The 25,315-nt window shown below is 47.1% G+C and overlaps 1 protein-coding gene across 6 annotated transcripts in view; it reads left to right on the forward strand.

The window, feature by feature from the left end:
• The window catches only part of RAP1GAP2 (RAP1 GTPase activating protein 2), a 242,911-nt gene that overhangs the window by 215,386 nt on the left and 2,210 nt on the right, over positions 1–25,315 (forward strand). For 4 of the 6 annotated variants that reach the window (XM_084823044.1, XM_084823043.1, XM_084823046.1 and 1 more), the window contains 8 exons: positions 1,156–1,290; positions 11,807–11,944; positions 12,921–13,039; positions 16,791–16,904; positions 18,519–18,636; positions 20,012–20,138; positions 21,913–21,989; positions 23,162–23,201. In XM_084823044.1, the coding sequence (XP_084679170.1) occupies positions 1,156–1,290; positions 11,807–11,944; positions 12,921–13,039; positions 16,791–16,904; positions 18,519–18,636; positions 20,012–20,138; positions 21,913–21,989; positions 23,162–23,170 (837 nt within the window). In that variant the 3' untranslated portion in view covers positions 23,171–23,201. Of the gene's footprint in view, positions 1–1,155; positions 1,291–11,806; positions 11,945–12,920; positions 13,040–16,790; positions 16,905–18,518; positions 18,637–20,011; positions 20,139–21,912; positions 22,085–23,161; positions 23,202–25,315 lie in introns of those variants that run through there. The other 2 variants (XM_084823042.1, XM_084823041.1) reach the window with 1 other exon arrangement.

Genomic DNA, 25,315 nt, shown 5'->3' on the forward strand with positions numbered 1-25,315 from the left:
GTCAAGTCCCCTTCAGCCAGCAATATGGCATGGTGGCCATTTGCGTCCGTGCTCTTGATTAACGCGATAGGCTATGCAAATATTTGTGTAGCCTATCGTGTGAAAAAACAGGGCCGCAAATGGTCTCTCAGATTCTCCACCCTATATGTGGGCAGAGAAATTGGAGGGACCATTTCACCTGATTTGTCTAGGGACAGGAGAAATTCTCCAGCCATTTCTCTGGGATGGACCTCACTATGGCAATAGCAAAACATCTTTCTTCTTTCTTAAGATGCCTTTTTCTTAAGGTTCCAACTGTGTCGGCGGCCTGGCTTCCATTTTGCATCCTCCACAATGCACCAGAAAAGGTGATATTCAGGGCATTAGGGGCAGGGGAAGGGCATCCAACAGAAAAGTAATGGCGAAGAATATTTGGCGGTAATCATAAGAACATAAGAACATAAGAAGAGCCCTGCTGGAGCAGACCAAAGGCCTATGTAGTCCAGCATACTCTGTTCACACAGTGGCCAACCAGCTGCCGTGGGAAACCCACAAGTAGGACATGAGTGCATAGCACTCTCCTGCCCATGTTCCCCAGCAACTGGTGTACATAGGCATGCTGCCTCTGATACTGGAGGTAACATATAGCCATCAGGACTAGTAGCCATTGACAGCCTTCTCCTCCAGGAATTTGTCTAACCCCCTTTTCAAGCTACCCGAACTGGTGGCCATCGCTACTTCCTGTGGTAGCAAATTCCATAGTTTAACTCTGCGCTGCATGAAGGACTTCCTGCAAAATGACCTTCTTTTTCTAGTGGGGGTGGGGGAAAGAAAATCTCAGGAGTTTTCTCAGAAAAAAAGAAATCTGAACAATTTTGCCTCAGCTTTTCCTGAAACTGCATTCAGTTGGGAGGGTGGAGGGCATAGCTCAGTGGCAAAGCCCCTGCTTTGCATTCAGAAGGTCCCAGGCTCAATCCCCGGCGTCTCCAGGTAGGGCTGGAAAAACTCCTGCCTGAAACCCTGGAGAGCCGCTGCCAGTCAGTGTCGACAATACTGGGCTAGATGGAACAAGGATTTGACTGAGAATAAAGAGTCTTCCTATGATGCTCACAACAAAAGCAAAAGCAAAAGAAACCCTTTAGAAGCCATTAAGTTGCCTCAACTCGTTGTTTTTAGGACCGGACGCGAGCTGCCCTGTTGGATAACCTCCACGATGAACTCCATGTCCACACGCAACTGATGCTAGGCCTGGGATCTGAGGAAGACAAGCTGGAGAATGGAGGCCATGGAGGGTTCCTGGAATCATTTAAGGTAAAGGAGAAGTTTTGATGATCTGGCAAGTCTGAGGAGATCTAGTCTGGTCTCAGAGGACTGAAGATGAGGAATCCAAACATAACCCCAAATAGTGCAGGCCCCTTGACAGAAGCGTAACGCTCGGGGATATGACAATATTTTATTTCATAGCTTGCCGTTATGGATGGGACCAGCTCAAGGTTTGAGGAGGCTCTGGGCAAAATGGCTTCTGGGGGGAGGGGTGTGGGCTCCTGTCAGTGGGCTGTGGTGGGCTTACTTGATAGAATCATAGAATAGTAGGGTTGGAAAGGGCCTACAAGGCCATCGAGTCCAACTTGCTGCTCAATGATGGCACTGGGTGGCTGGGTCTAGCCATCCTTTTGACCACCCATAATGCCCCAGAGTGACCAAATCAAATCAAAAGGTTGGTTAAAGGTATGGTTAAAGGCCTGGAAAATAATAATCAAAGGGTGGGGTGGGGTCAGCATTCACAGTGGGTCCTCTCACCTGCCCAACAATGCCAGGTGATGATGCTGACTCTGCTTAGAGCGAACCAACCATATCATGTGGGAGATCTGTGGTGGATGTCCCCCCACATTTAATGCCACTGGCAAACATGACATTTTCTCCTGTCTGTCTCCATTTCCTTCCCCTTCCTTTGTCTTCCGTGGACTGAATTTTAGACTGTATAAGCTCCTTGGGATAAGGGTCTGTCCTCTTACACCTAGGGATGGCGTGGGCGCCTGATTCAGTCCAGGGATCTGGCAGAACCACCACTGTCCACCCTGCCGAGCCCCGCTCGCTGAGCCCCTGCCCCTGCTCGCCCCCTGCCTGCGCTCGGAGAATGGCCTGCACTCACCTCGTGGAGCTTCACAGTCGCCATTTTTTGAGAAATAAAACGACGATTGCAGAAATGCGCATATTCACATGTGCAAAAATGCACATTTTTGCAAAGAATGGTCATTTCACACACACAAAAATGTGCATTTGCAAAAATGCACACGTCCACGCATGCGCAAATATGCGCTTTGGCAAAATGTGCATCTTCTCGCACACGAAAACATGTGCGTTTTTGCGATCGCCATTTTATTTCTCAAAAAAATGGCAATCGCGGAGCTCGACGAGGCCACTGGGGTGAGTGCGGGCTGCTTGCCGAGCGTGGGAGGGGCTCGAGTGCAGTCCAGGGACTGGCGAGCAAGGGCAGAGGCTGGGAGGGGATCCGGAGAACCTGGACAGGGGTGAGTTTGCACATCCCTACTTACACCAGGTAAGCAGGAAAGGATTGGTTTGTCTTTAAAATGACCCTTTTTTGCTGACACACCAGCAAATTTGGACAGCAAACCACTATTTAAGACAATGGGAGAGTGATACCGCATCACCAAATTTCTGCAACAAACTGCTGGGTTTTTTTGCAGCAGTGGGGGCTTCAAAAAAGGCTGGGGGGGTCAACTACCATCCTCTTCCTATGTTCTAAATTACCCCACCAGCCACCCCTGCCTGGAACATCACTCAAATGCTTGTCAGAAACACCATTCCCTTATGAGCCCCCTGACATGTTAAGATTCATGTTTCCCCTTGCTTTCCACCTGACATGAAATTGGACTTTCTTGCTTTTTTGGCATTACAGGGTATCCCAGGGCTTGCGAGGAAAACAACTGTCAGAATAATTGGGCAGCTGCCATTTTATCTCTGGACAGCCCTGCTGGTCTGCTTGATAGCTTATTTGCTTCTCAGCATGTTTCCCGCGTAAATATATAAAGGGCCAAGAAATGGGAAATTGAGGTGTGTGTTTTTTTTCAGGATGTGGCAAGAAATCGCAGGGGTTCAGTCTCACTTTGTTAGCACTTTTCACAGACTGGACCCCCCCCCCCCAAAAAAAAACTGGTTTCTTTTCCATTCTGTCTAAAGTCATACAGGGAGAAGTAAGCAACTTGACTAATGCTAGACCCACTTACTTGTGAGTAAGCCACATGGAAGTCAGTCACTTTCTTTCTGTGAACGACAGTCAAGGCTGGCTGTCTTCCTTCCTTCCTTCCTTCCTTCCTTCCTTCCTTCCTTCCTTTCTTTCCCCTTCTCCTTTTTCTATCCCTTCCAGATGTTCCCAAAATTCTCCTCTTCTGAATTTCTCTTTCCATTTTAGAGTTCCAAATTAAGTATTTTCTGAAGTAGAATCAGTACACTGAGAATCCACCATTGCTTCATTTCTTTTTATTTATTTTTTAAAAATTCAACTTTTGTACAGAGCTCTGGGCACAGTTTGTACACTGTTTGGTTCCTTCAGTTCATTGGGATCTTCCCTCCCCATCTCATTTTATTACATGTGCATAAATAAAACAAGGCCAAAAAGTAATCTTGCTGAGATCCCAGGGGTGACTGCTCCAGCTGTGCACAGAAAATTAAAAAAAAAAGTTTGGAACCCACTTTGGTGCTTCATGTAGTTGTCCCCTTCGCTTTGGTCTGCTTTGGGGATGACCCGCTTCACTTTGGCTCCAAAGTGGAGCCATGCGTTAGTTTTTCAAAGCTTCAGACATCTTCCTATGGAGGTTCCTTGGTGGGGGGTTGGCTCCCCCCCTCCAGGCATTGGCTTACATTGGGGAAAAATGAAGTTTGCACCCTCCCCACCCCCAGTGGCTGGCTTATGGTGGGGAAACCCACCCAATACCCAGGACGCTTGGGGCAACATGGGCTTTCCTGGGGCTTGGCTTTCTCCCATCACTAGCCATTTTGGGGATTCAGACTATATTTCCCCATTTTGACACTCCTTCAGGCATGCGTTGGAGCTTTGACAATGGCCCAAATGCCTCATAAAACTTTGCCGCAGGCCTGACATGTTGGGACCAGCCCACTGGACTGCTTTGGGGAACAGACACTTTGCTTTGTGGCCAGTTGAGTCCAGGGGTTTTTAAACTCCGCTTTGAGGAAGGGGACAGCACCAGCCTCCTTAAAAGAGGCAGTAATCAGGCCGCTCCTGAAGAAACTTAACCTGGACCCAGAAGTGGAGAACAACAATAGGCCAGTTGCTACCATCTCTTTCTTGGGCAAGGTGCTCAAGCACATGGTCGTTGACAAGGCATTTTTGGATGAAGCTGCTTTTCTAGATCCATTCTCATTTGGTCTTAGGCCCAGTTTGAGACAGAAACTGCCTTGGTCTCCATGTGAGCTGACGGCTTTGCCAAGAGAGCAACAGGCAGAGCGCAACTCTGTTGCTTCTCTCGGACCTCTCGGTGGCTTTTGATACCATCAACCACGTATCCTTCTGGATTGGTTGTCTGAATTGGGAGTTGGGGGCACTGTTTCACAGTAATTCCGTTCCTACTTGGATGGCCATTTCCAGAAGGAGGTCCATTTACAGCTGCATTTACCTTAAACTAAGCCCTTTACGGCCACAAATGGCATCCTGGACGCCATTTGCGTCTGCAATCAATCCCCCTCAGCCAGCGATATGGCATGGCGGCCATATCGTTGGCAATCTGGAGCCGGAGGATCTGGCCAAAGAGGATACCGCAGGGAGGCAGAGGTAAGTGTTCCATTCCACCACGGACTCATTGGGGTCCATGGCGGAATTCTACACCATCCCTAAGGATTACTGCTCTGTTCCATGGGAAGTATGTCATGGGGTTCTGCAGGGCTCAATTTTATCCCCCATGCTATTTAACATCTAGTGATGGCCACCAATTTGGATGGCTTTAAAAGGGGGTTCGACACATTCCTGGAGGAAAAGGCTGTCAATGGCTACTAGTCTTGATGGCTGTGTGCTGCCTCCAGTACCAGATGCAGTATGCCTATGTACACCAGTTGCTGAGGAACATGGGTGGGAGGGTGCTGTTGTGCTTGTGCCCTGCTTGTGGGTTCCCGGTTGACAGCTGGTTGGCTACTGTGTGAACAGAATGCTGGACGAGGTGGACCCTTGGTCTGATCCAGCATGGCTCTTCTTATGTTCTTATGTTCTCAGTTACATGAAGCCACTGGGTGAGGTTATCCAGGGATGTGTGCTGAAATGTCATCAATATGCTGATGACACCCAGCTCTACCCCTCCTTTTCATCTAACCCAGATGGGGCAGTGGATGTCCTGAACTGGTGCCTGAGCAGGGTAATGGACTGGATGAGGCCCAACAAACTGAAGCTCAATCCAGACAAGATGGAGGTACAGTTAATCAGTGGTTCATCTGCCTGGTTGAGTGGCATTCAACCTGTTCTGGAGGGGGTTGGATTTCTCCTGAAAGATCAGGTGTGCAGCCTGAGGGTACTCCTGGATCCGTTATTGTCACTTGAGGCACAGGTAGCGACAATTATCCACACTCTGGTAACCTCCTGGTTGGATTACTCCAATGCATTGTATGTGGGGCTACCTTTGAAGATGACCTGGAAACTTTAGTTCATTCAAAATAGAGCTGCTAGGCTACTAACAGGGACTGGCTGATATGATCATGTGATGCCTGCACTTTGTCCAGCTGCACTGGCTCCTGGTCCATTTCAGAGTCCAATTCAAAGTGTTGGTGTTGACCTTTGAAGTCCTTTTACACTGTAGTTTTAAACTTTTAAACTTTGATATTGTATTTTATCATGTTGTATTTTATGGTTCCAATTGTTGTGAACCACCCAGAGAGCTTCAGCTACTCTAAGGTACATTAAAGGTGCAATCCTATGCATGTTTACACAGAAAGAAGTCCTACAACTCCCAGCATGCTCCAGTGAGCCTTGCCAGCTCACTGGACCAGGATACCTAAAGAAATGTCTCCTCGCATATGTACCTGCCCAAACCCTTATGCCATCTTTGGAGGCCCTTTTCTGGGCTCCCCTGCTGAAGGAAGTTAGACAGGTGTCTACAAGAGGCAGGACCTTCTCCATTGTGGCACCCCACTTATGGCAGGTCCTCCCCAAAGAGATTCACCTGGTGCTTACATTGTTATCTTTTTGGTGCCAGGCAAAGACCTTTCTGTTCTTCCAGGCATTCTAGAGTCCAGTTTTTAGATTTTTATAGCTGTTCTTATATGTCTTTATATTTCTCTATTCCTGTGCTGTTTGTCCTTTTGTATTGTATCTTATTATTTGAACTGTTTGTACTGTGTTTTATCCTTTTCACGACTTGTATTGTAATTTATTCTTTTAACTGTTTGTAATCTGCCCAGAGGATGGGCAGACTTTATTGAGCTGGCTAAAAATATAATTAATAAACAAACAAATAAAAACATTTGTAGGAGGTCAGAATACCTCTCAAGTGGCCCCTTTTAAAAGGTTTGGTATTCAGCTTTTATTTGAAGTAATGCACGCTCCTAATATTGCATCAAGATTCTTTTTGGGCCACATTTTACTGATTGTATGTATACTTTTTGTGCCGTCAGGACAGGCGTTTGGGGTAGATATCCAAGGCCGCACGTATTAGAATGAACAGGAGGGGCTGCAAATGCAGCAGAACATTTTGAAGTGAGTGAGGTAATACACATTACCTTTTAAAGATCTCCTCCTCTCTCAGATCTAAAATTGTAAGATCTAAAATGTCTAGAGTCTAAAATTAGTTACCAAATTATACCGCTGGTGCTATTTTCTCTGGTTCATAGACATGCCTGACATAATCTTATCCCTAGTTCACAGACATGCCTGATTTTTACCAGATCATCCCCTAAAACAGAATATATGCAGAGAACCCAAACACACGGGAAGATAGGCATGCTAACTTTTGCATTCAAGCATTGATTCAACCACAGCCTGCATTGAGCAGGGGGCTGGACTAGATGATCTCCGAGGTCCCTTCCAACTCTATGCTTCTATTCTCTGTGTGTGTAGTTATGTACATAACATTAATAAACCACGATCTGTGGATTTTTGTTTTGTTTTGTCTTGATTTGTTTTGAGAATAGTGCATGCATGTGTATTGTGTACATGTGAAGTTGTGTGACACTCCTTAGCATTTATATCAATCATTCTGATATGAGTGGCCCATCTTCCTTTGTCATTTCATGGTTCCATGAGATTTTGCAAGAGATTTTGCAAGTTCCATGGGATTTTGCAGGAAGCCATGGATCATGTGCAAAATGACCAGCTGCATATTCATTTATTTATATGAGCCTTTCTAGGCTGCCTCTTAGGGCAAAGCCCTGAGACAGCAGCTTCCATGAAACACCCTCACAGTGGTTCAATAAAACATCTTAAAGAGCAGTTTAAAACAATTTCTGGGACAGCAACACTCTATTATGATTCACTAAGGGCACAATCCTAGGCATGTTTAGACAGAAAAAAGGCCTACAATTCCCAGCATGCCCCAGCCAGCCATTTTAGCTAGGGCATGCTGGGAGTTGTAGGCCTTTTTCTGTCTAAACATGCAGAGGATTGCAGCCTAAAACAACTTAAACCAACAGCACTATAAATCCTGAAGAAAAAGCACCCTGAGATAAACGGGGGCTTAAGGGCCATTTATAAGTCTGTGCTGATGGAGCCATCTGCAAATCACAGGGGAGGGAGTTCCACAGATGTGGGGCCACCACCAAGAAGTCCCCCTTTCTTGTGCCCAGTGACCTGAGTGATTTTAGAGCCAGGGCTATAAGGGCTGTGGGTTCAGCTGGAGGATTCCACCAAGGCTTTGCTGAACCAGTTGAGCCAAGAAGAAGAGGAAAAGCTGAGTGCAAGCTACACCCCTCTTCCCTCTCTCTGAGGCCTCTTGGTAATTGTCCCACGATCAGCCTGCACCATTCCTTATAACAGCTTTGTTTTATGCCCTGTCTCTCTACCATTAGGCAGAGTGAAGCAGCTACCTGCAGGGCAGCGAGGTGTTGGCAGACGGAGCATTCTGTGCCCCACGGACAGCCTTGAGCCCCCTCAGCTATCCTGCTATGCTCAGGTGGCGTGGAGGAGGCCACCTCATCGCCAGCATTGAAGCTAGATCCTATTGCCAGAGCAGTCAGCTTCTGCGCATGGAATGGGGGTGGGTGGATGGGAGAGAAGCCCTCTTGTCCTTCACCTCAGGCAGCAGAATGTCCTGGGCTGGCCCTGCCTTTCCCTTCAGATCCCACGCTCCAGGGTCTGCCCAGAGGATGCCGGTGGCTGCAAAGTCAATGGGGCAGTGAATCCACCCTGGGTTTCAGTCAGAACCAGTCAGAACTCTACAGGAGCTCTCCAAGGTGTGACACAAATGTCTCTTTTGCCCTGGACCGATTTTTGGTCCATCGCACTGAAAATGAATGTGGCTCCCCCAGGGTTTCAGCCAGGATTCTTTCCTAGCCTGCCTGGCTGTACTGGGGAGTGTGCCTAGGACCTCCTGTACGCAAAGCCTGAGCTCTACCATGACAGCTGGGAGTTCTAGCCCCAAACATCTAGAGGGCTCCAGGTTAGGGAAGGTTGCTGTAGAGCAGCGGAGGCTGGTGGTTCTGATGTCAGTGGGGTGGTGAATCGGCTCCAGGTTTCAGTCAGAACCAGTCAGAACTCTACAGGAGCTGTCCAGCCTAGAAAAGCTCCTTTAGAATTCTGACTGGTTCCGACTGAAACCCGGTGCGGATTCACTGCCCCACTGACCTTAGAGCCACCAGCTTCCACCGGGACCGCCCCGTTGTCCCCCAATGCGATTTGGGGAAGGTGATGCTCAATTAGAGCTGTGGCTTTGCCCTTATGGTGATTCCCTGTCCTGGTCCCTCCACCCCCACTTCCTCTCCCTTTTAACGCCAGTGTGGGATTGCTCCCCACAAACCAGAGATCCTTGCACACAATAGCAGGTGGTGTGCCTACTGTGGACAACAATTAATGCACACTCACTTATGAAACAGCCTGATCTGGAGAGAGAGACTCTCTGTGTCTGTGGGGTGGCATGCATGCGCACGTGTGTGTGTGTTCCAATGTCTATGGTGGCCCCAGTGATGGGAGAGAATGAGTCCCCCTGCCAACAAAAAGTTATTCAGGGCATCCCACATCTGGGATGGGCGAACTCACCACGGTCTGGGTTGCACAACACTCGCTGGACCCCCGCCAGCTGGTCACCCCATTCACTGTGTAGCATGAGCTGGTGCGCAGTCCGTGAGTGTCCGTGGGTGCTCAGCCACGTGCTTTCTCGAGGAGCTGCCATTTTGTGGAAAAGGGGTAGCTCCCCTTAGTTCGTAAACATCCATTTGTGCAAATGGCGACGGGAAAGTGGTCCTTTACGCAAGATGAGAGGCATAAATGGATGCAGAATGGAACCACCGCCCCTCCAGACCTGGATCCACCAGCCTCCATTGCAACATGCACACAAGGCTGAAAAGGAGACCACACCCTTCTTCAGTGAAGGAAAGAGAAACAGCTTTACTCACAATGTAATCTTGCATAGAAATGCAGGTACAGCGTAGAGTTTTTTTGGGGAAAAATGTATGTTAAGTCCAGTTATGTTCTATAACACTGACAGGAGTGAGAGAGCAGATGCAACTGCTCCCAGCAATGGTGGAAGTCAGAGAGGGGGGGGTGAGGTGGGGAGGAAGAAGGGGAGGAGAAAATGGAAGAAATCACAGGAAACCACACTGTAGGCTATAGAGATCGGAGGGCTAGCTGTGGCCTGAATTCCCATGAACTAAGTAACTGCAACACTGCCCCCTTCCTGTAACTTGCAGATTAGGCTACAGGTCACCAGTTTACATTTCCCACAGTGCTCCTAATGTAGCAGCAGTGTGGGGAAAGTGTAAGAAATTAAACATAGAGATGTTGGGGAAATCTGCAATGGAACAAAATGACTTCGGATTTTTATGAATTTGATTTGTGGATTTTGCAGCAGACCGGATTTTCCCCATCGGGTGGATTCTGTGGACTTGCAGACTGTTTTTTTTTTTTTTTTTTTTAAACCTTTCTGGAATTTTATGCACATTTTGTCATAAAAAGTATGTAAATTAAGAACAAACAGCAAACATGTGCATTTCTCCCACAGACTAAAGCATGAAAATGCACATCATGGGGAAATTGCCCATTTTGTGGGAATCTGTGCATTTTTTGCAGACTCATTTATTTCAGCTAGCCTATGTCCAATGGTTTTTGACTTTCTCTTCCTATAGTTGTTTTTCTCTTCCTATGATTTCTTCCTGTGATTTTGAACGTTGCCATTTTTAGTTTTATCTCTGTGTCTATATCAACATGCAGACCTGTACAGTGCCTACATTTTTATTTTTATGCACACAATGCCTTGTTTTGTTAGCACTGCACATCATCTTCAACGTGGTAGTCAAGGAAAGGTTACAGAAATGTACTGTAATGCTGTACAAGTGGGATCCCACAAGAAAACATTGCAGTGTATTCCCAGCCCCACACAAGATTTTTTGGTAGGAGGAGGGAACAGTGCCTGCCCCAGTGAATACTTAGAATCCCTACCCAAAGCCCCCCCCCCAAATCTGATGCAACTGCTTAGCTTCCCCCTCCCTTCCTCAAGCCATTTCTGTATCTTTCTTCGCAATTGCTTTTTCCATCCTCATGGTTGTACTCCAAGGGCAGTTCCCATGAGTGTTCTCCCAACCACCCACATGACCATATTTGCCATTGGAAGGACTAAGAGAAAAGCATGTCCCCATTTCCCTTCCATCTGTGTATGAGCTCTGCAATGCTACTCACATGCATCATCGCAATGAGGAAGATTCACTTCAAACGCTGAAGGAGGGAGCAACAAAACATGGGAGACAGGAGAATGGGCTGCTCTATGAGAGGATTACCCAGTGCTCTAAAGGGAAGTGCATGCATGTTCTCTTCACAGCTACCCTTTTAATGTGTCATATCCAGCGGCGGCTTGTGACTCCAGGTCCAAAGGCGCTGTAATTCCACTCAGGGTTTTCAGCCAGCCAAAACCCTAATGGTGCTGTCCGAGGTCCTGAACTCATTTGGGGGATAGGGTTCAGCACCTTGGATAGCACCTTTCAGCACCTTGGATAGCACCACTGGTGGTTACAAAAAACCTGAATGGAACCACAGCCCCTCTGGAACTGGAGTCATCTGCTACCACTGGTCACACTTCTGCATGCCATGGAGTTCTTTTGGTTATGCAGAAGCCTCCATTTTGTTTGTGGGTGACCCAGCTTTTCTTCCAAACTGATTGGCATGGGAGCACCCCAGTTTGCTATTAGAGGGAATAATAATAATTCTTCTTCTTCTTCTTCTTCTTCTTCTTCTTCTTCTTCTTCTTCTTCTTCTTCTTCTTCTTCTTCTTCTTCTTCTTCTTCTCCTCCTCCTCCTCCTCCTCCTCCTCCTCCTCCTCCTCCCCTGTGAGATAGGCCAGCCTGAGAGACTGGTCAAAGGTCACCCAGTGAGCATAGTAGGAACTTGCACCCAGCTGAAGCCCAACACTCTAACCATTACATCCCACTGGCCATCTGGTTATGACTGAAAGAATCTATAAAGTGAGATCTGCAGCAAAATGGAATGCTTCTTTTCAGGGTTCCAGCCAGCCAGCCATGCCCACTTTCAGGATGCTCCATTCTACTCTGTTTTCCAGGTCCCCCCCACCAACAGTCAGTCAGCATTCTGTGTCCACTGAGTATGCTCAGTCGTCATTGGGCTGTTTGATCTTAATCTGCCACTTCTCTTCTTTCCACCTGGCAGAGAGCCATCCGTGTCCGCAGCCACTCCATGGAAACCATGGTTGGAAGCCAGAAGAAACACCAGAGTGGAGGAATCCCTGGAAGCTTGAGTGGGGGGATTGCACACAACAGTGTCGAAATAACCAAGACCACCTTCTCCGTAAGTATAGTACAACTGAGGGTGTTTTCAGACAAAATAGGAATCGCTGCCTCTGGAAGCATACTCACCACATTCTTCTCCAATACATTTAACCTTCTCCAGGGCTGAGGTTGGGGAAAATGAGTTCTGCTAGTTTGTGGCAGAAGCCGGCGTTAAATGCAAGTGCACAGCACTGATTGGCTGCTGCCAATAACATCACAAACATTTATCCTTCCTGTGCTGCTAAAACCCGATTTAAGGGAAATGTCTTCATAATACACTGGCATACCAGTCTGGGAACATCACCTTTATACAGCTTTGTTTGCTTTCAGTGATGTCAGCACATTGCCACATTTCATTGGCTATGCATTGTCATGATGTCATCGTGTTCATCATGTGGTTACTGATTGGCTTGGATCATTATAGGAATTATTATAGGCATGAGAAGAAGGCCTAACCTGAACAAAAATGGTGCAAGAGTAGACAGGGGGAAGAATGGCAGGTAACAGCTTTGGAAAAGAGTGAACATTTCACACCTCTCTGCAGTGCTTTGGAAGACATTCGTTTTGGAAAGCAAGATGGGTGAATGTGTGGTGCACCCCTCCTGTAGTCACTTGATCCAAAGTTCAACATTCAGAAACCTTGCTAGCTCTACCAGAGGGTTAGGATGGGAAGGCAACAGAAGCAAAGATAACAGTGGAGGAATGTGTTCAAACGAAGTGACACACACCATGCAGTACAAACATGAACATGTTTACTCGGAGGTACATTCTGCTGAGTTCAAAGGGACTTACACCCTAGTAAATAAAAGTCTTTAGGATGGCAGTCCTAGGCTGAGTTCTCATCTTGAGTGTATTCCCAGTATGTTGGAAATTCTAATTCACAAGGACTAGTGATGGGCATCTCCGCTTTATTCTATTTAGTAAAACTCCGCCTGGGGAAACAGAAAGCACGTTGCATAGAGATTTGTGAATTTGTGGCTTCTTTGTCTTTTCAGCCTCCAATCGCAGCAGCAACAGCCAAGAATCAATCAAGGAGTCCCATCAAGAGGCGGTCAGGGCTGTTCCCCCGTTTGCACACTGGATCAGAAAGCCAGGCAGAGCCCCGGACTCGATGGTAATCAAATAAATACATTCGACTGTAGTGTGGCATATTTCCCCAGGGGACTTTGGCAGAGAGGGTGGCCGCTGCTTCTAATTTAGCTTCTACGTCTGATCTGAGCCATGCCTTTTGCCTCACAGCGTTAGCTATTTCAAAACTGGTTGACAATAGGTTGAGGACAGAGAAGAGAAATCTGTGGAACTCCCTGCCTCATGACGTGCCCACTGGCTTAGATGGTTTTGAAAAGCAGCTAGAGAAATTTGTGGAGGAGGAGAAGTCTATCAAAGACTATTAGCCTTGATGGCTATAAGGAACCTCCGTACTCAGGGCAGTGTATCTCTGAAGTCTAGTTGCTGGAGAGCAAGAGCAGAAAGGGCTATTGGACCCAAAGCCTGCTTGTGGGCTTCCTAGAAGCATAGGACTGGCCATCATAGGAAGCAATATGCTTTTGCTGTCATCCAGCAGGGCTCTTCTAATGTAGTGCATAGCTGTTTTTAGCTTAGCTTCTGCATGCAGTATTGGCCAAGCATGACTCTTCTTCAAATGGTTGTGTTGAACTTCCGATTCTAGCCTTCCTCCATTGCTCCAGGTATCTGGTATCCAAAGAGCCCTGTAGGCTCTTCTGACGTGGTGCTTGGGTTTGTTTGTTTATTACATGTCTGTACCACCCAGTAGCCAAAGCTCTCTGGGTGGTTCACAACAATTAAGGGAGTGATCCTATGCCCCCCCTAGACCATGTCTGGGGGGGAGAGGAATAGGATGGTTTGGTTTCCTGGCTCCAAGCCAGGAAACCGTGATTCCAGCCCCTGCCCCTCACCCTCGTAACCAGCGTGGAGAGAACCACACTGGCTACCTCTCTGCGCTCAGGAAACCGAGTGTGGAGACAGGGAAAAGTTGGGTGGGGTGACCTGGGGGCAGGGAGAGGAGGAGACCAGGACGGCTGCAGTATGCCATTTCTTATGGCCACCCCAACCTCCTTCTCTCCCCCTTTGAGTAGGGGTGTACGGACTGTGTAAAATCCACTCCATCTGTGTTCCATGGATTGTCAGGTGCCTTTTGTTCCATCATCCACCCACAGATGGAGGCGAATGTCTTTTTTTCATGTCATGCGGAAAAATACAGAAATAATTGCGCAAATATTTATGTAAGTATATGTAAGTATTTACATAAGTATTTACATAATTTACCTCGGTACATTACATTTAGCGTATTGTCCCCCATTCCATTCAACGTTTCCTCAGCAGAAACGTATGTATTTTTCTACGGATTTATATGTGTAAATTTCGGGAGAGTAAAAAAATCATCCAAAAGTCCACGGACTCTGCGTGACTTGAGGGGGCGCTCCACAGCGGATTCCGCGGGTCACATTCTGAGAAATCCGAGCTCATTTTACTCTATCTCAAATTTCTCCGGCATCCCTACCTTTGAGCGCTGGTGCTAGACACGTGAAGTCACCTGTCTAGCAGAAATGCAAGGTGGCTGGAGTGCAGAGGCAAAGATGGCCCCCGCTCTCCTTCCGTCCTGCATTGGATAGTCGCCAGCCTCTGAAATCAGAGGCTGCCGACGATACACATAAGATCGCACCCTAAAACCACAAAATACAGCATCCAATGCTGTTTTCTCATTGCTCTGTGATGTGGGAAGGGGTGCTGCTGCTGTATCTCTCCTGTCACCTGAGCAATATGCAAAGTCCAGCGGCAGCCTTATGCTAAAGTTTGAAAACTGTTGGAACAGAATATTGACATTCTGAGTCAGAGGCAAGAAGAATATGCCCAAAGCTGGGTTGTTGTTCTTTAAAGATATGTTCCAGTTAGCCCACTTTTCTGGGAACTTCCAGTCACCTCAAATGTGTCTCTCTGCCTCTCTCTCAATCTCTCTCTCTCTCAGAAGTGGCTGTTAACTTTCAGCAGGGGCTGTCCAGCTTTGCCTTGTTGTTGTCTTTAGTGGTAGGCCAGCTGCTGTGATCTGGGCTCCCAGAGGAGGCTTCAAGAGTGGGCAGTCAGAAGACCTGCTGTTTGTCAGCTGTAAAGCGGTTGGGAGGGAGGGGAGAAGAGAAGAATGTAGGAGCAATCAGCCAATTAGCTGGAGTGAGGAGGAGTCCAAGGAGAAAAGAGCAACATGATTGACTAGCTACAGTGGTAGGGATGTCCGTCACTGGTTCTTTTTTTTGGCTCAACAGAGTTCTGCAGTGTATATGGGTCACTTTGCATCTGTGAGTCGAACTGCGGTCTGTTCCCTGAACTCTGGGAACTGTCTGGTGCTTTTTGTGTGTGTGGCAGGTTCTGCAATTTGCGTGAATTTCTGAGCAATTTGCACAAACTACGACCAAATTTGAGCGAATTACACCAGTCCAGCTGTAATTTGTGCAAATTCGGCCATAATTTGGGCAAATTGATTGGAAATTCAATTTCCCTTATCTGGACAGAGATAGCCTAGCTACAGTTATTCATGCTCTGATAACTTCTCGTCTGGATTACTGCAATGCGTTATACGTGGGGCTGCCTTTGAAAATGGTCCGGAAACTTCAGCTGGTCCAAAATAGGGCAGCAAGATTGTTAACAGGGACTGGCCTGTGAGCTCATATTATGCCAGTACTTTTCCAGCTGCACTGGCTGCCGGTCCATTTCTGGGCCCGATTCAAAGTGGTGGTGTTAACATTTAAGGCCCTTAACGGCTTGGGGCCAGGTTACCTGAAGGATCGCCTCCTCCCATATGTGCCTGCCCAGACCTTAAGATCATCATCAGCGGCCCTTCTCCATGAGCCCCTGCCAAAGGAAGTGAGGCGGGTGGCTACTAGGAGGAGGGCTTATTCTGCTGTGGCACCCTGGCTCTGGAATGAGCTCCCTAGTGAGGTTCGCCTGGCATCTACATTGTATTCTTTTCGGCGCCAGGTGAAGACCTTTTTATTTTCCCAGGCATTTTAGCATTTTAGCTTTCTAAATTTTTATCTTTGCTGTTTTAAATCTGTATTTTAAACTCCTGCACTGCTGCTAGGTTTTATTGTGGTTGTATTGTTATATTGTGGTTTTAATGTTCTATATATTTTAAATTGTTTTATTGTTTGGTTTTGGTTTGGTTTTAATTTCTGTGAACCGCCCAGAGAGCTTTGGCTATTGGGCGGTATAGAAATGAAAAATAAATAAATAAATAAATAAATTCGCGCAAATTGCAGAACGTACCCCTCCTTGCCCGAAAGTGCAAAATTCTCAGAAAACCCACTCACTGGCTCAACTCGCTGCAGATTGAGTTGAGTGCTGTGGCGGGAACTGAAATGAAGACCAGGGGGGGCAAGGTTAGGCAAACTCCACCCCCCAAATGAATTTCTCCAACATCCCCACTGTGCAGGTGCTAGAGATGGAGGGGAAATTGAATGTATGCGTGCACGAGAGAGAGAGAGAGAGCCACGTGGGCCTATGCTGGGTGGTTTTGCAGGACAGAGTAGAACAGAGCACTCTCTCAGGGAAGAGAGAAGATTCATTCCAGTCCAAAGACTGAGTGAGCCTACCAGAATTTTCCTGCCTGGTGGTGACTGACAGATGAGGCCTTGTTTGGACGACATGGAGGAGGATGGGGAGAAGAGGCATCAAAAGGCCTTCAGCCAAGCCTAGTATACAATGCTGCCACTTGATGGTGGGGGGAAAGGAGAGGCCCATGTGGTCCAGGAAAGTCCCCCAAGTGGTCTCAGTGGTAGTGCCCGGAGCCAAAGTGGCTTCTCCTTAAAAAATAGTGAGGATCCCTGATCTCATCTTTTTCCCTCTCTTCATAGCGACAGTGGTTTGGGGACACCAAAGACTCCCGATGGAGGCCATTCTTCCCAAGAAGTGAAGTCCGAAGCCTCTTCGAACCCCAGCTCTCCAGAGATCTACCCCAACAAAGAGAGGTCAGAGGGGCTTCCCGTAGGCAGCTGGTTGGCCACTGGGGGAACAGAATGCTGGACTAGATGGGCCTCTGGTTGGCTCCAGCAGGGGTCTTCTTAGGCTCTTCAGTAACTCCCCTCCTGTTTGCATCAATGGGGCTGGGGGAACAACGTGAACTTTTCCTGTGCTTTCATCCCTCCTCCTGAACTGGAGATGGTTTGGAGCTACAGGGAGTAGACCTTGGACTGACAGAGGAGTCCCAGCTGTAGCACTGCTCATCCCATGCATTACAGCCCTCCTCCTGTGTCAAGCAGTGCATGGTGGGGCTTGAATTATGTGCAGGGAAAGGTTTGAAGCCCACTCATGAAATCCACAAGGCTCCCTTTAAAATAAGCACAAAAAGCAAAAGGAGCCATGTTGACCAAAAGTAAACTGGCAAAACCCATATCAGTGTAATACTTTTGTTAGGCCAATGGAAAGATCCCCCCAAAATCAGCAAGCTTTTGATATCTCCAGATGTCTTCATCATAGAATCATAGGGTTGAAAGGGGCCTACAAGGCCATCGAGTCCAACCCTCTGCTCAGTGCAGGAAGCCTGATTCCCAGGCGGTCTCCCATCCAAGTGCTAACCAGGGCTGATCCTGCTTAGCTTCCGGGATCAGATGAGATCAGGCAAGCAGCATTACTGGAGGAGTATCATAGACTCATATGGTCAGAAGGGGCCTACAAGACCATTGCGTCCAGTCCCCTGCTCAGTGCAGGAAGCCTGATTCCCAGGCGGTCTCCCATCCAAGTACGAACCAGGGCTGACCCTGCTTAGCTTCTGAGATCAGACGAGATCTTTGCTTGACATCATAGAATCATAGGGTTGGAAGGGGTCTACAAAGACCATTGAGTCCAACCCCTGCCCAGTACAGGAAGCCTGATTCCCAGGCGGTCTCCCATCCAAGTACTAACCAGGGCTGACCCTGCTTAGCTTCAGAGATCAGACAAGATAGGGCGGGCAAGTTGCTCTAACAAGCAGTGGGAAAGGGGAGGGGAAATAATCTGACTAGATGGTGAAATCATGCTATCCCATGATGGGTGACTAGCCACACAGGGTGGGTTGTTTTGCAAACAGCCCACCCTGCGTGATTAGCGCCCCTGCCAGATGACCGGCAAAGAAGCCACTGTGGGTTTGCTCCCTTGTCCCCCTCCCTCCACCTCAGTCCTCTACCCACATCCCAGGGGACCTGGCAGTGAACCCACAAGTTACTCATGTACACCAGTATGCTTATTAAAGCATAGAGCAAAAAAAAAGAAAAAGGACGCTTGATGCGATCTCTCAATCACACCAGGATTCCTTTGGTGTTATGATTTAATTGATGAGCATGCGTCCATTGGTAACCAAAGAAAAACAAATGCAAATGGAAGTCTGTGGCAAAATGCGAATGCACAGCGATCAGAACCACGGCTGGAACTTTTAAAAAGAAAGAAAGAGAAGACTGGAATACTGGCAAATTGCTAATGGAGCAACCCTGGTTTAGGAACAGAATCAGGTGTTTCAGAACGCCCAAATCTGGGGAGAAATTCAGAGAGGGAGAATTTGCTAAACACCCCAAGTTTTAATCTTCTGCTTTCTTCTCATTTGCTGCCAGGCCATTTATCAAACTCAAAGAGAATGGAAGGTCCAATATCTCCCGTTCGTCTTCCAGTACCAGCAGCTTCAGCAGCACGGCAGGGGAGAATGAAAATATGGACGAATATGAAAGCCTGGTATTTTTCTTGATTGGTCTTGGGGGTGGCCAGGTCTCCTGAGCCCAAGAGAAGCATGTTAAGTTTTTGCAGAAACACGTCTGCCTCCTCCTCTTCTCCAGCTTCCCCAGCATGCTGCCCTTTTGGCTGTTCCAAACACCTCTCCAACCTCATTTGCCAACACTCAGGTCTCTCAGACATGCCAACCGACCCCTTTCATGGTGTCCTCCCCCATCCAGGAAGAAAGTTGAACATTAAACTCTGTCGGACCCTGGTTTGCATTCATCCAAAGAATGGACTTGTTATAATTCCATCTGAATTAGGGGTCATAAAACTAGAGTCATAAATTCATTTTGGAACAAATTTTAAAAAATATAGACCAGTTGGAATGGGTTCAGAGGAGGGCAAGGAACGTGGTTGGGGGTATGGAAAACAAGACCTATGAGGAAAGGTTGGAGGACCCAGTAATTTTTAGAAGAGAAGACTATGGGGATGGGGGAATGGGGACTTGATGGCCCTCGTTGGAGACTTGAAGGGCTGTCCAGTAGAAATGAACAAAGAGTTCTTCTCTGCTGCCCCAGAGTGCAGGACTAGATCTAACTGGCTTAAGGTACAGGAGGGTAGATCTTGCTTGAACATAAGGTAAGAGAAGTTTGACAATGGAACAGTCAGAAGGTCAATGGGTTCTCCATCATTGGATATTTTAAAGCAGAGGTTGGGCAGTCCTTGCTTGCCCATATAGCTCTCTGGGTGGCCATTTGCCAGTCTCTCTCTCCAAGCTTTCTTCAAAAGAATTATTGTCTATCCCAGACCATTGGCCATACTGCCTTTTTTCAAACACAAGTTCCATCCGTACCATTTCTGCATTAGTTTGCAAATGCTTTTGGGAGATGTCCACATGAAAATTCGTACACATTTTTGTACTCAATATTCCCGAATATACACACATTTTTTTGCAAGCACTTGACCCCAATATATACCTTTTTGTATGCAATTTCCCGTGAAATATGCATTTTGGGATGGAAGTGACCCTGTTGTGTGTAGATTTTTTTTAAAAAATCAGAGAACTGCATTGCAAAATTGGGAGGAGTGGGAAAAACTAAGAATAATTGTGTTCTGGTTCACATACTAGTTTAGGAAGAAGCATGAGTTAGGTTGGTTTGTATTAAAATGCAAACCCAACAAATTTCACTCCCATTCCTAGTTGTAGATCAACAGATCTGGAGGGACTCAGGTTGGGGGGAAGTCTGGCTTCACCTCAACTAGAATTTAGGAGCTTTCTTAATGTCCCCATGTTTTCACAGTCTCATCTTTCCCACCATGGCTCTTGGATGATGTCTTCTGTAAAGGTACCTCTTCACCATGCCATGACACATCTAAATCTCTCTTTTCACAGGGCAATCAGCCCTCCACAGCATCACCATTCAAGCAAGACGTCTTCATCTACAGCCCTTCCCAAAGCAATGAGAATCCAGTTTTAGCATCTGCTTCAACACCAGTGATCATGAGCAGGAGTCCCACAGGTGAGTTGGGCCAAACCCACTGAGATGGGCTTTGTAGAGTCCTTTATGTAGGGCTGCTGAAGCAGGAGATGGCCAGTGCTCTAACAGAGTCACTATTAGACAGGGATAGCTTGGCCACAATGGTACTGGCATTAGTAACCTCAAGACTGGATTACTGCAATGTGCTCCATGTGGGGCTGCCCTTAAGGCTGCTACGGAAGCTGGAGCTCATGCAGAATGCAGCAGCTTGGCTGTTTTCGGGAGCTGCCCTTTTTCAGCATGCAAATCCTTTGCTGAGGGAACTGCACTGGCTGCCTATCAGCTACCAGGCCAGGTTTAAGGTTCTAGTACTAGTATACAAAGCCCTAAACAACTTGGGACCAGGATACCTGAGAGAGTGCCTCCTTTGCCAACCTGCCTGGCCACTGAGGTCATCAGAGAGCTGATTAGTAACAGGGGGTGGGGGTGCTTTATATAACATGCCCAGTCACTGAAGTCACCAGTGGGCTTGTCCCTGGTAGTTCCACATGGACCCGTGGCCCAACTGGAGTCCACCCGGAGAACAGGCTTCAGTGTGGTGTCCCCCTTCCTATGGAACTCCCTGCCTCTGGAGGTCAGGAAGGTGCCAACACTGTGTTGTTTTCTGTGCCTCCTGAAAGCAGCTCTTTTTGAGGAAGCCTTCCTTGGTTGAGCAGCCATGGTTTTATTGGCGCTCTGTTTTTAAAAAGAATAATTTTTATATTGTGTTTTAGTCTTTTTATCATTTCATCTCTCATTCGCCACTCCGGAATGTGTTTGGATGTGGAGTGGTTTACAAATGTTGTGAATAAAATCAATCAATCAATAGGGGCTGCCTATACAGTTGCTAATGCTGCCGTAGGAGCAAAAACAAACCTTAGAAAGAAGCAATGCTCCTGCCACTGCGAATGGTGGCTTCCATTCCTGAGAAACTGTTAAGAGAACATCTTGTCTTCCTGAAGAAATAAGTGAAATGGTCCCCACAATTTCTCTGCCCAGAAACAGGGTGGAGAATTTTGAGAGGCCATTTACACATAGCTCTGCTTCCTATATAGAATCATAGAATAGTGGGGTTGGAAAGGGCTAGAAGACCATCAAGTCCAACCCCCTGCTCAATGCAGGAGCCCAAGTCAAAGCATCCCTGACAGGTGGATGTCCAGCTTCATAGACTCATAGAATAGTTGGGTTGGAAGGGGCCTAGAAGACCCTCGAGTCCAACCCCCTGCTCAATGCAGGAGTCCAAGTCAGAGCGTCCCTGACAGGTGGATGTCCAGCTTCATAGACTCATAGAATAGTTGGGTTGGAAGGGGCCTAGAACTTAGAAGACCTTCGAGTCCAACCCCCTGCTCAATGCAGGAACCCAAGTCAGAGCATCCCTGACAGGTGGCTGTCCAGCTTCATAGACTCATAGAATAGTTGGGTTGGAAGGGGCCTAGAAGACCTTCGAGTCCAACCCCCTGCTCAATGCAGGAACCCAAGTCAGAGCATCTCTGAGAGGTGGCTGTCCAGCCTCGTCTTGAATGCCTCCAGTGTGGGACAGCCCACCACCTCCCTAGGGAATGGGTTCCATTGTCGTATTGCTCTAACAGTCAGGAAGTTATTTCTGGTTTTCTTTCATGGGGGTATGTATTCAAGCCATTCTCATGATGGAAACAGTAATTTAGGAAGAATTCAGCATTCAGAATTGCCATCTGTTGCTTTTTGCCAGACTGATTTACAGCCATTCAGTTATTAAATAATCTGGAGCAAAGATTGCTTTGTTGACTTGTTCCAACAGATATCAAGAGCAGGAATTCTCCAAGGTCCAATCTAAAATTTCGCTTTGATAAACTTAGCCATTCAAGTTCCGGTCCAGTAAGTATGAACATATGAAACTGCCTTATATTGAGTCAGGCCTACTGATCCATCCAGCCCAGAGGGGTCTGCTACTGCTATCCCCAACCTTGTGCTCCCAGATATGTTGGACTACAAATCCCATCATTGCCAGCCAATGGCCATGCTGGGGGAAGGTGGTCTTTGATGCCTACTGGTGACTCTCCCAAGTCCTAGGCCAGCTTTGGCCTGGGCTCCTTGCAAGGAAGGATGGGAAAGCCAGTGTGGTGTAGTGGCTAGAGTGTTGGACTGGGAGTCGGGAGATCCGGGTTCTAGTCCCCACTTGGCCATGGAAGCTGAATGGGTAACTTTGGGCCAGTCACAGACTCTCAGCCCAACCTACCTCACAGGGTTGATATTGTGAGGATAAAATGGAGAGGAGGAGGATCATGTAAGCTGCCTTGGGTTCCTTAAGGAGGAAAAAAGGTGGGATATCAATGTAATAAATAAATACATGGAATAAATAATATTAATATTAATTAATTTTGGCATGGTCCTTTTAGCTGGAGATGCCAAGATTAAATCTGGGATCTTCTACATGCAAAACATGTGTTCTACTGCAAAACAAGAGCCTCTTTGTAATATTGGCATGGATATGTGACACTTCTTTTTGCTAACTTGGAATATGACTTCATTGAGACTTATTCATTGGAATATGACTGCCTGTATCTCTGCAAGGAACAAGTGCCCCTATGTCTGACCAGCTGATGTCGCTTGCGCCATTTTTTCTAGAGAGGATGGCATGCTGGTGGGCTGGCTGGAGCCAGACTGCGCATGAGAAGAGTCATCCCCACATGTTCTCCTCACTTAAATTGCGTGCCTCCCCGCTGCCCAGCTGATTGGTGCTGTGGAGGAGGGCATGAAGTGATCGCAGCACATAGGGAGGTGGATGTATGTGTGTGTGCAAAAGAGAGTGAGCGTTTGTGGGGGGAAGGACTATGTCTGGGTGTGTCTGTGATCAAAAGTGGTGGTGCAAGGGGAAGGCTATGCGCGTGTGTGCATTCACACCTGCACCCCCAACCCACTGCCCATTGCTGCGGGCAGCTCTCGGGGGGCAAAATGGTTGCCTGTCCCTGCTCTTAGGTTCTCTGTAGAGTGGATCAGGCATGCCTGAGCCCAGCTGAAGTAAACACATCTGTTTTCTTTCCATGCAGACACACTAGCTGAAGGCCAAGGCTATGAACCTGGAAAATGGTAAGCATATGTGCAAAGGTCACATTGACACAGCCGATCTGTGCCTGCTGGATGCTTCTTTGTACATAAAAATACTAAAAATCATACATATGCAAAACAAGATGACAGGGAGGTTGTTGGTCAAAGAATCTTCTCCCTGATGTACTAGATTTCTATGCACAAGGATTCAATCATAGGAGGCCCAACCTGCAATCTGAGTTGAAATCTGGGATTGTCTGTTGCTCATCTGGGCCACTTTGACATGCTTTTTAACCATCATTCCACTCCGTTGCGTGTGCATTCACCTCTGCGTTGCTGTTAACTATTTAAATGCATATTTTAAAACACATTTGAATGTGTATTTGCTCTTAAGATACAGAAGTTGAGACATCTAAACTGCCAAGGATGGCATTGTATCATTTGGGAAAGTGTGAAATCCAGGCAATGGATACTGGTAGCTACGACGTCAGTGGGGCGCTGAATCCACTCCGGGTTTCAGTCAGGCCCAGCCAGAACTCTAAAGGAGCTATCCGAGATGCACCTTGGACAGCTCCTTTAGAGTTCTGACTGAAACCTGGAGTGGATTCACTGTCCCGCTGACATCGGAGTCACAAGCCTCCACTGAATCCGGGGGACACCCAAGTCCTGATCTGCACATTTGTGCAGGTCAAGTAATTCTGGATAGGAGTTCATCACAATCAAATTCCTCAAGCCCTTCGTTGTGGATCCTCTACCTTTAGTTTTCCAGCACCATGCAGAACTCTTCCAACTCTATGAAGTGAGGGTTTTGTGCTTCTGTGTTTACTCAGAGGTCCGTCCTGTTGTGTTTGATGTGACTTTCTCCCAGATGAGTGTGGATGGGGCTGCAGGCTTGGCCTGGCCTTCAGAGTTCTGACGTGTTCTGACTAGTTCTGACTGAAACGTGGTTTCAGGTTTAGTCATACTTAGAACAGACCTGTTGAAATCAAAGGATTTGAGCTAGTCATGACTAACTGAAGTCCCTTGGTTTCAATGGATCCCCTCTAAGTATGACTAAATCTGGATCCCAAACAAAGAGTGCACTTTTGTTTCCTTACATACAAATGCAGATTTCATTCCATTTATTACATTTCTACGCTGCCTGATAGCCAAAGCTCTCTGGGAGGTTTACAGAAATTAAAAACCTTAAAAATACAGTATTATGCATACTACATAAAAACACACACACACAGTTTAGCTACAAATATATAAACAGAGTACACACACACACGTATCCAAACAATATCCCATGATCTCATTGGAAACGCATCATATGCTGCCACATGCCTGGGCGTAGAAGATGGTCTTAACCTTGTGCCAAAAAGATAACCCTGTTGGTGCCAGGCAGGCCTTGCCCAGAGTTCATTCCATAATTGGGGGGCCACCACCGAGAAGGCCCTCTCCCTTGTTGCTACCTTCCAAGCTTCCCTCAGAGGAAGCACCTGGAGGAGGGACTTAGATGATGAACGTAGAGTACGGGTAGTTTCATGCTGGGAGAGGTGCTCTACCAGGTATGCAGATGGGTGCAGATTTCAAAGTTGTATCGATGAATTGATTAAGGTTTCTTTGAGTAGATGACAGTGGAATCACACTCTTAGACTCCTCTTTAAAACCAATGTTCTTATTAGTGCTAAATGGATTCACATCAAAGGATAAGCCTTTCGATGTTGTACACTGGAAACAAGACTGAGCCAAAATGCCTCCCCGACTTTGTGAAACTTTATTCTCTCCACCATGATCAATTAGGGCAGCCTTCCCCAACCAGATGGTTTGAACTATAATTCCCATCATCCTCAACCACCACCCATGTTGTCTGGGGATGATGGAGGTTGTAGTCCAAAACCTCCGGAGGACAACAGATTAGGGAAGGCTGATTTAGGGGCATGCAAATAAGACCAAAGAACAACACTGTACTCTTTTCAGCACCAGGTTAAGACTTTCCTCTGATTCCAGGTATTTTTTGGCATAAAAAATTCACCTTGTTTATGATTGTCACTCATGTTTTCGTTGTTTTATGGAGAGGTGGCTATTTTAGCAGATAACTGTTTTTAGCTGTTTTGCATCTTGTAGGTTTTACTTTTGTTTTAAGATGCCTTGCTTCTTTAAAATAATAATAA

Source organism: Heloderma suspectum, chromosome 16 (genome assembly GCF_057233095.1).
Source record: "Heloderma suspectum isolate Gila_16-S chromosome 16, 16-S_ref, whole genome shotgun sequence".
NCBI classification, from domain to species: domain Eukaryota; kingdom Metazoa; phylum Chordata; class Lepidosauria; order Squamata; family Helodermatidae; genus Heloderma; species Heloderma suspectum.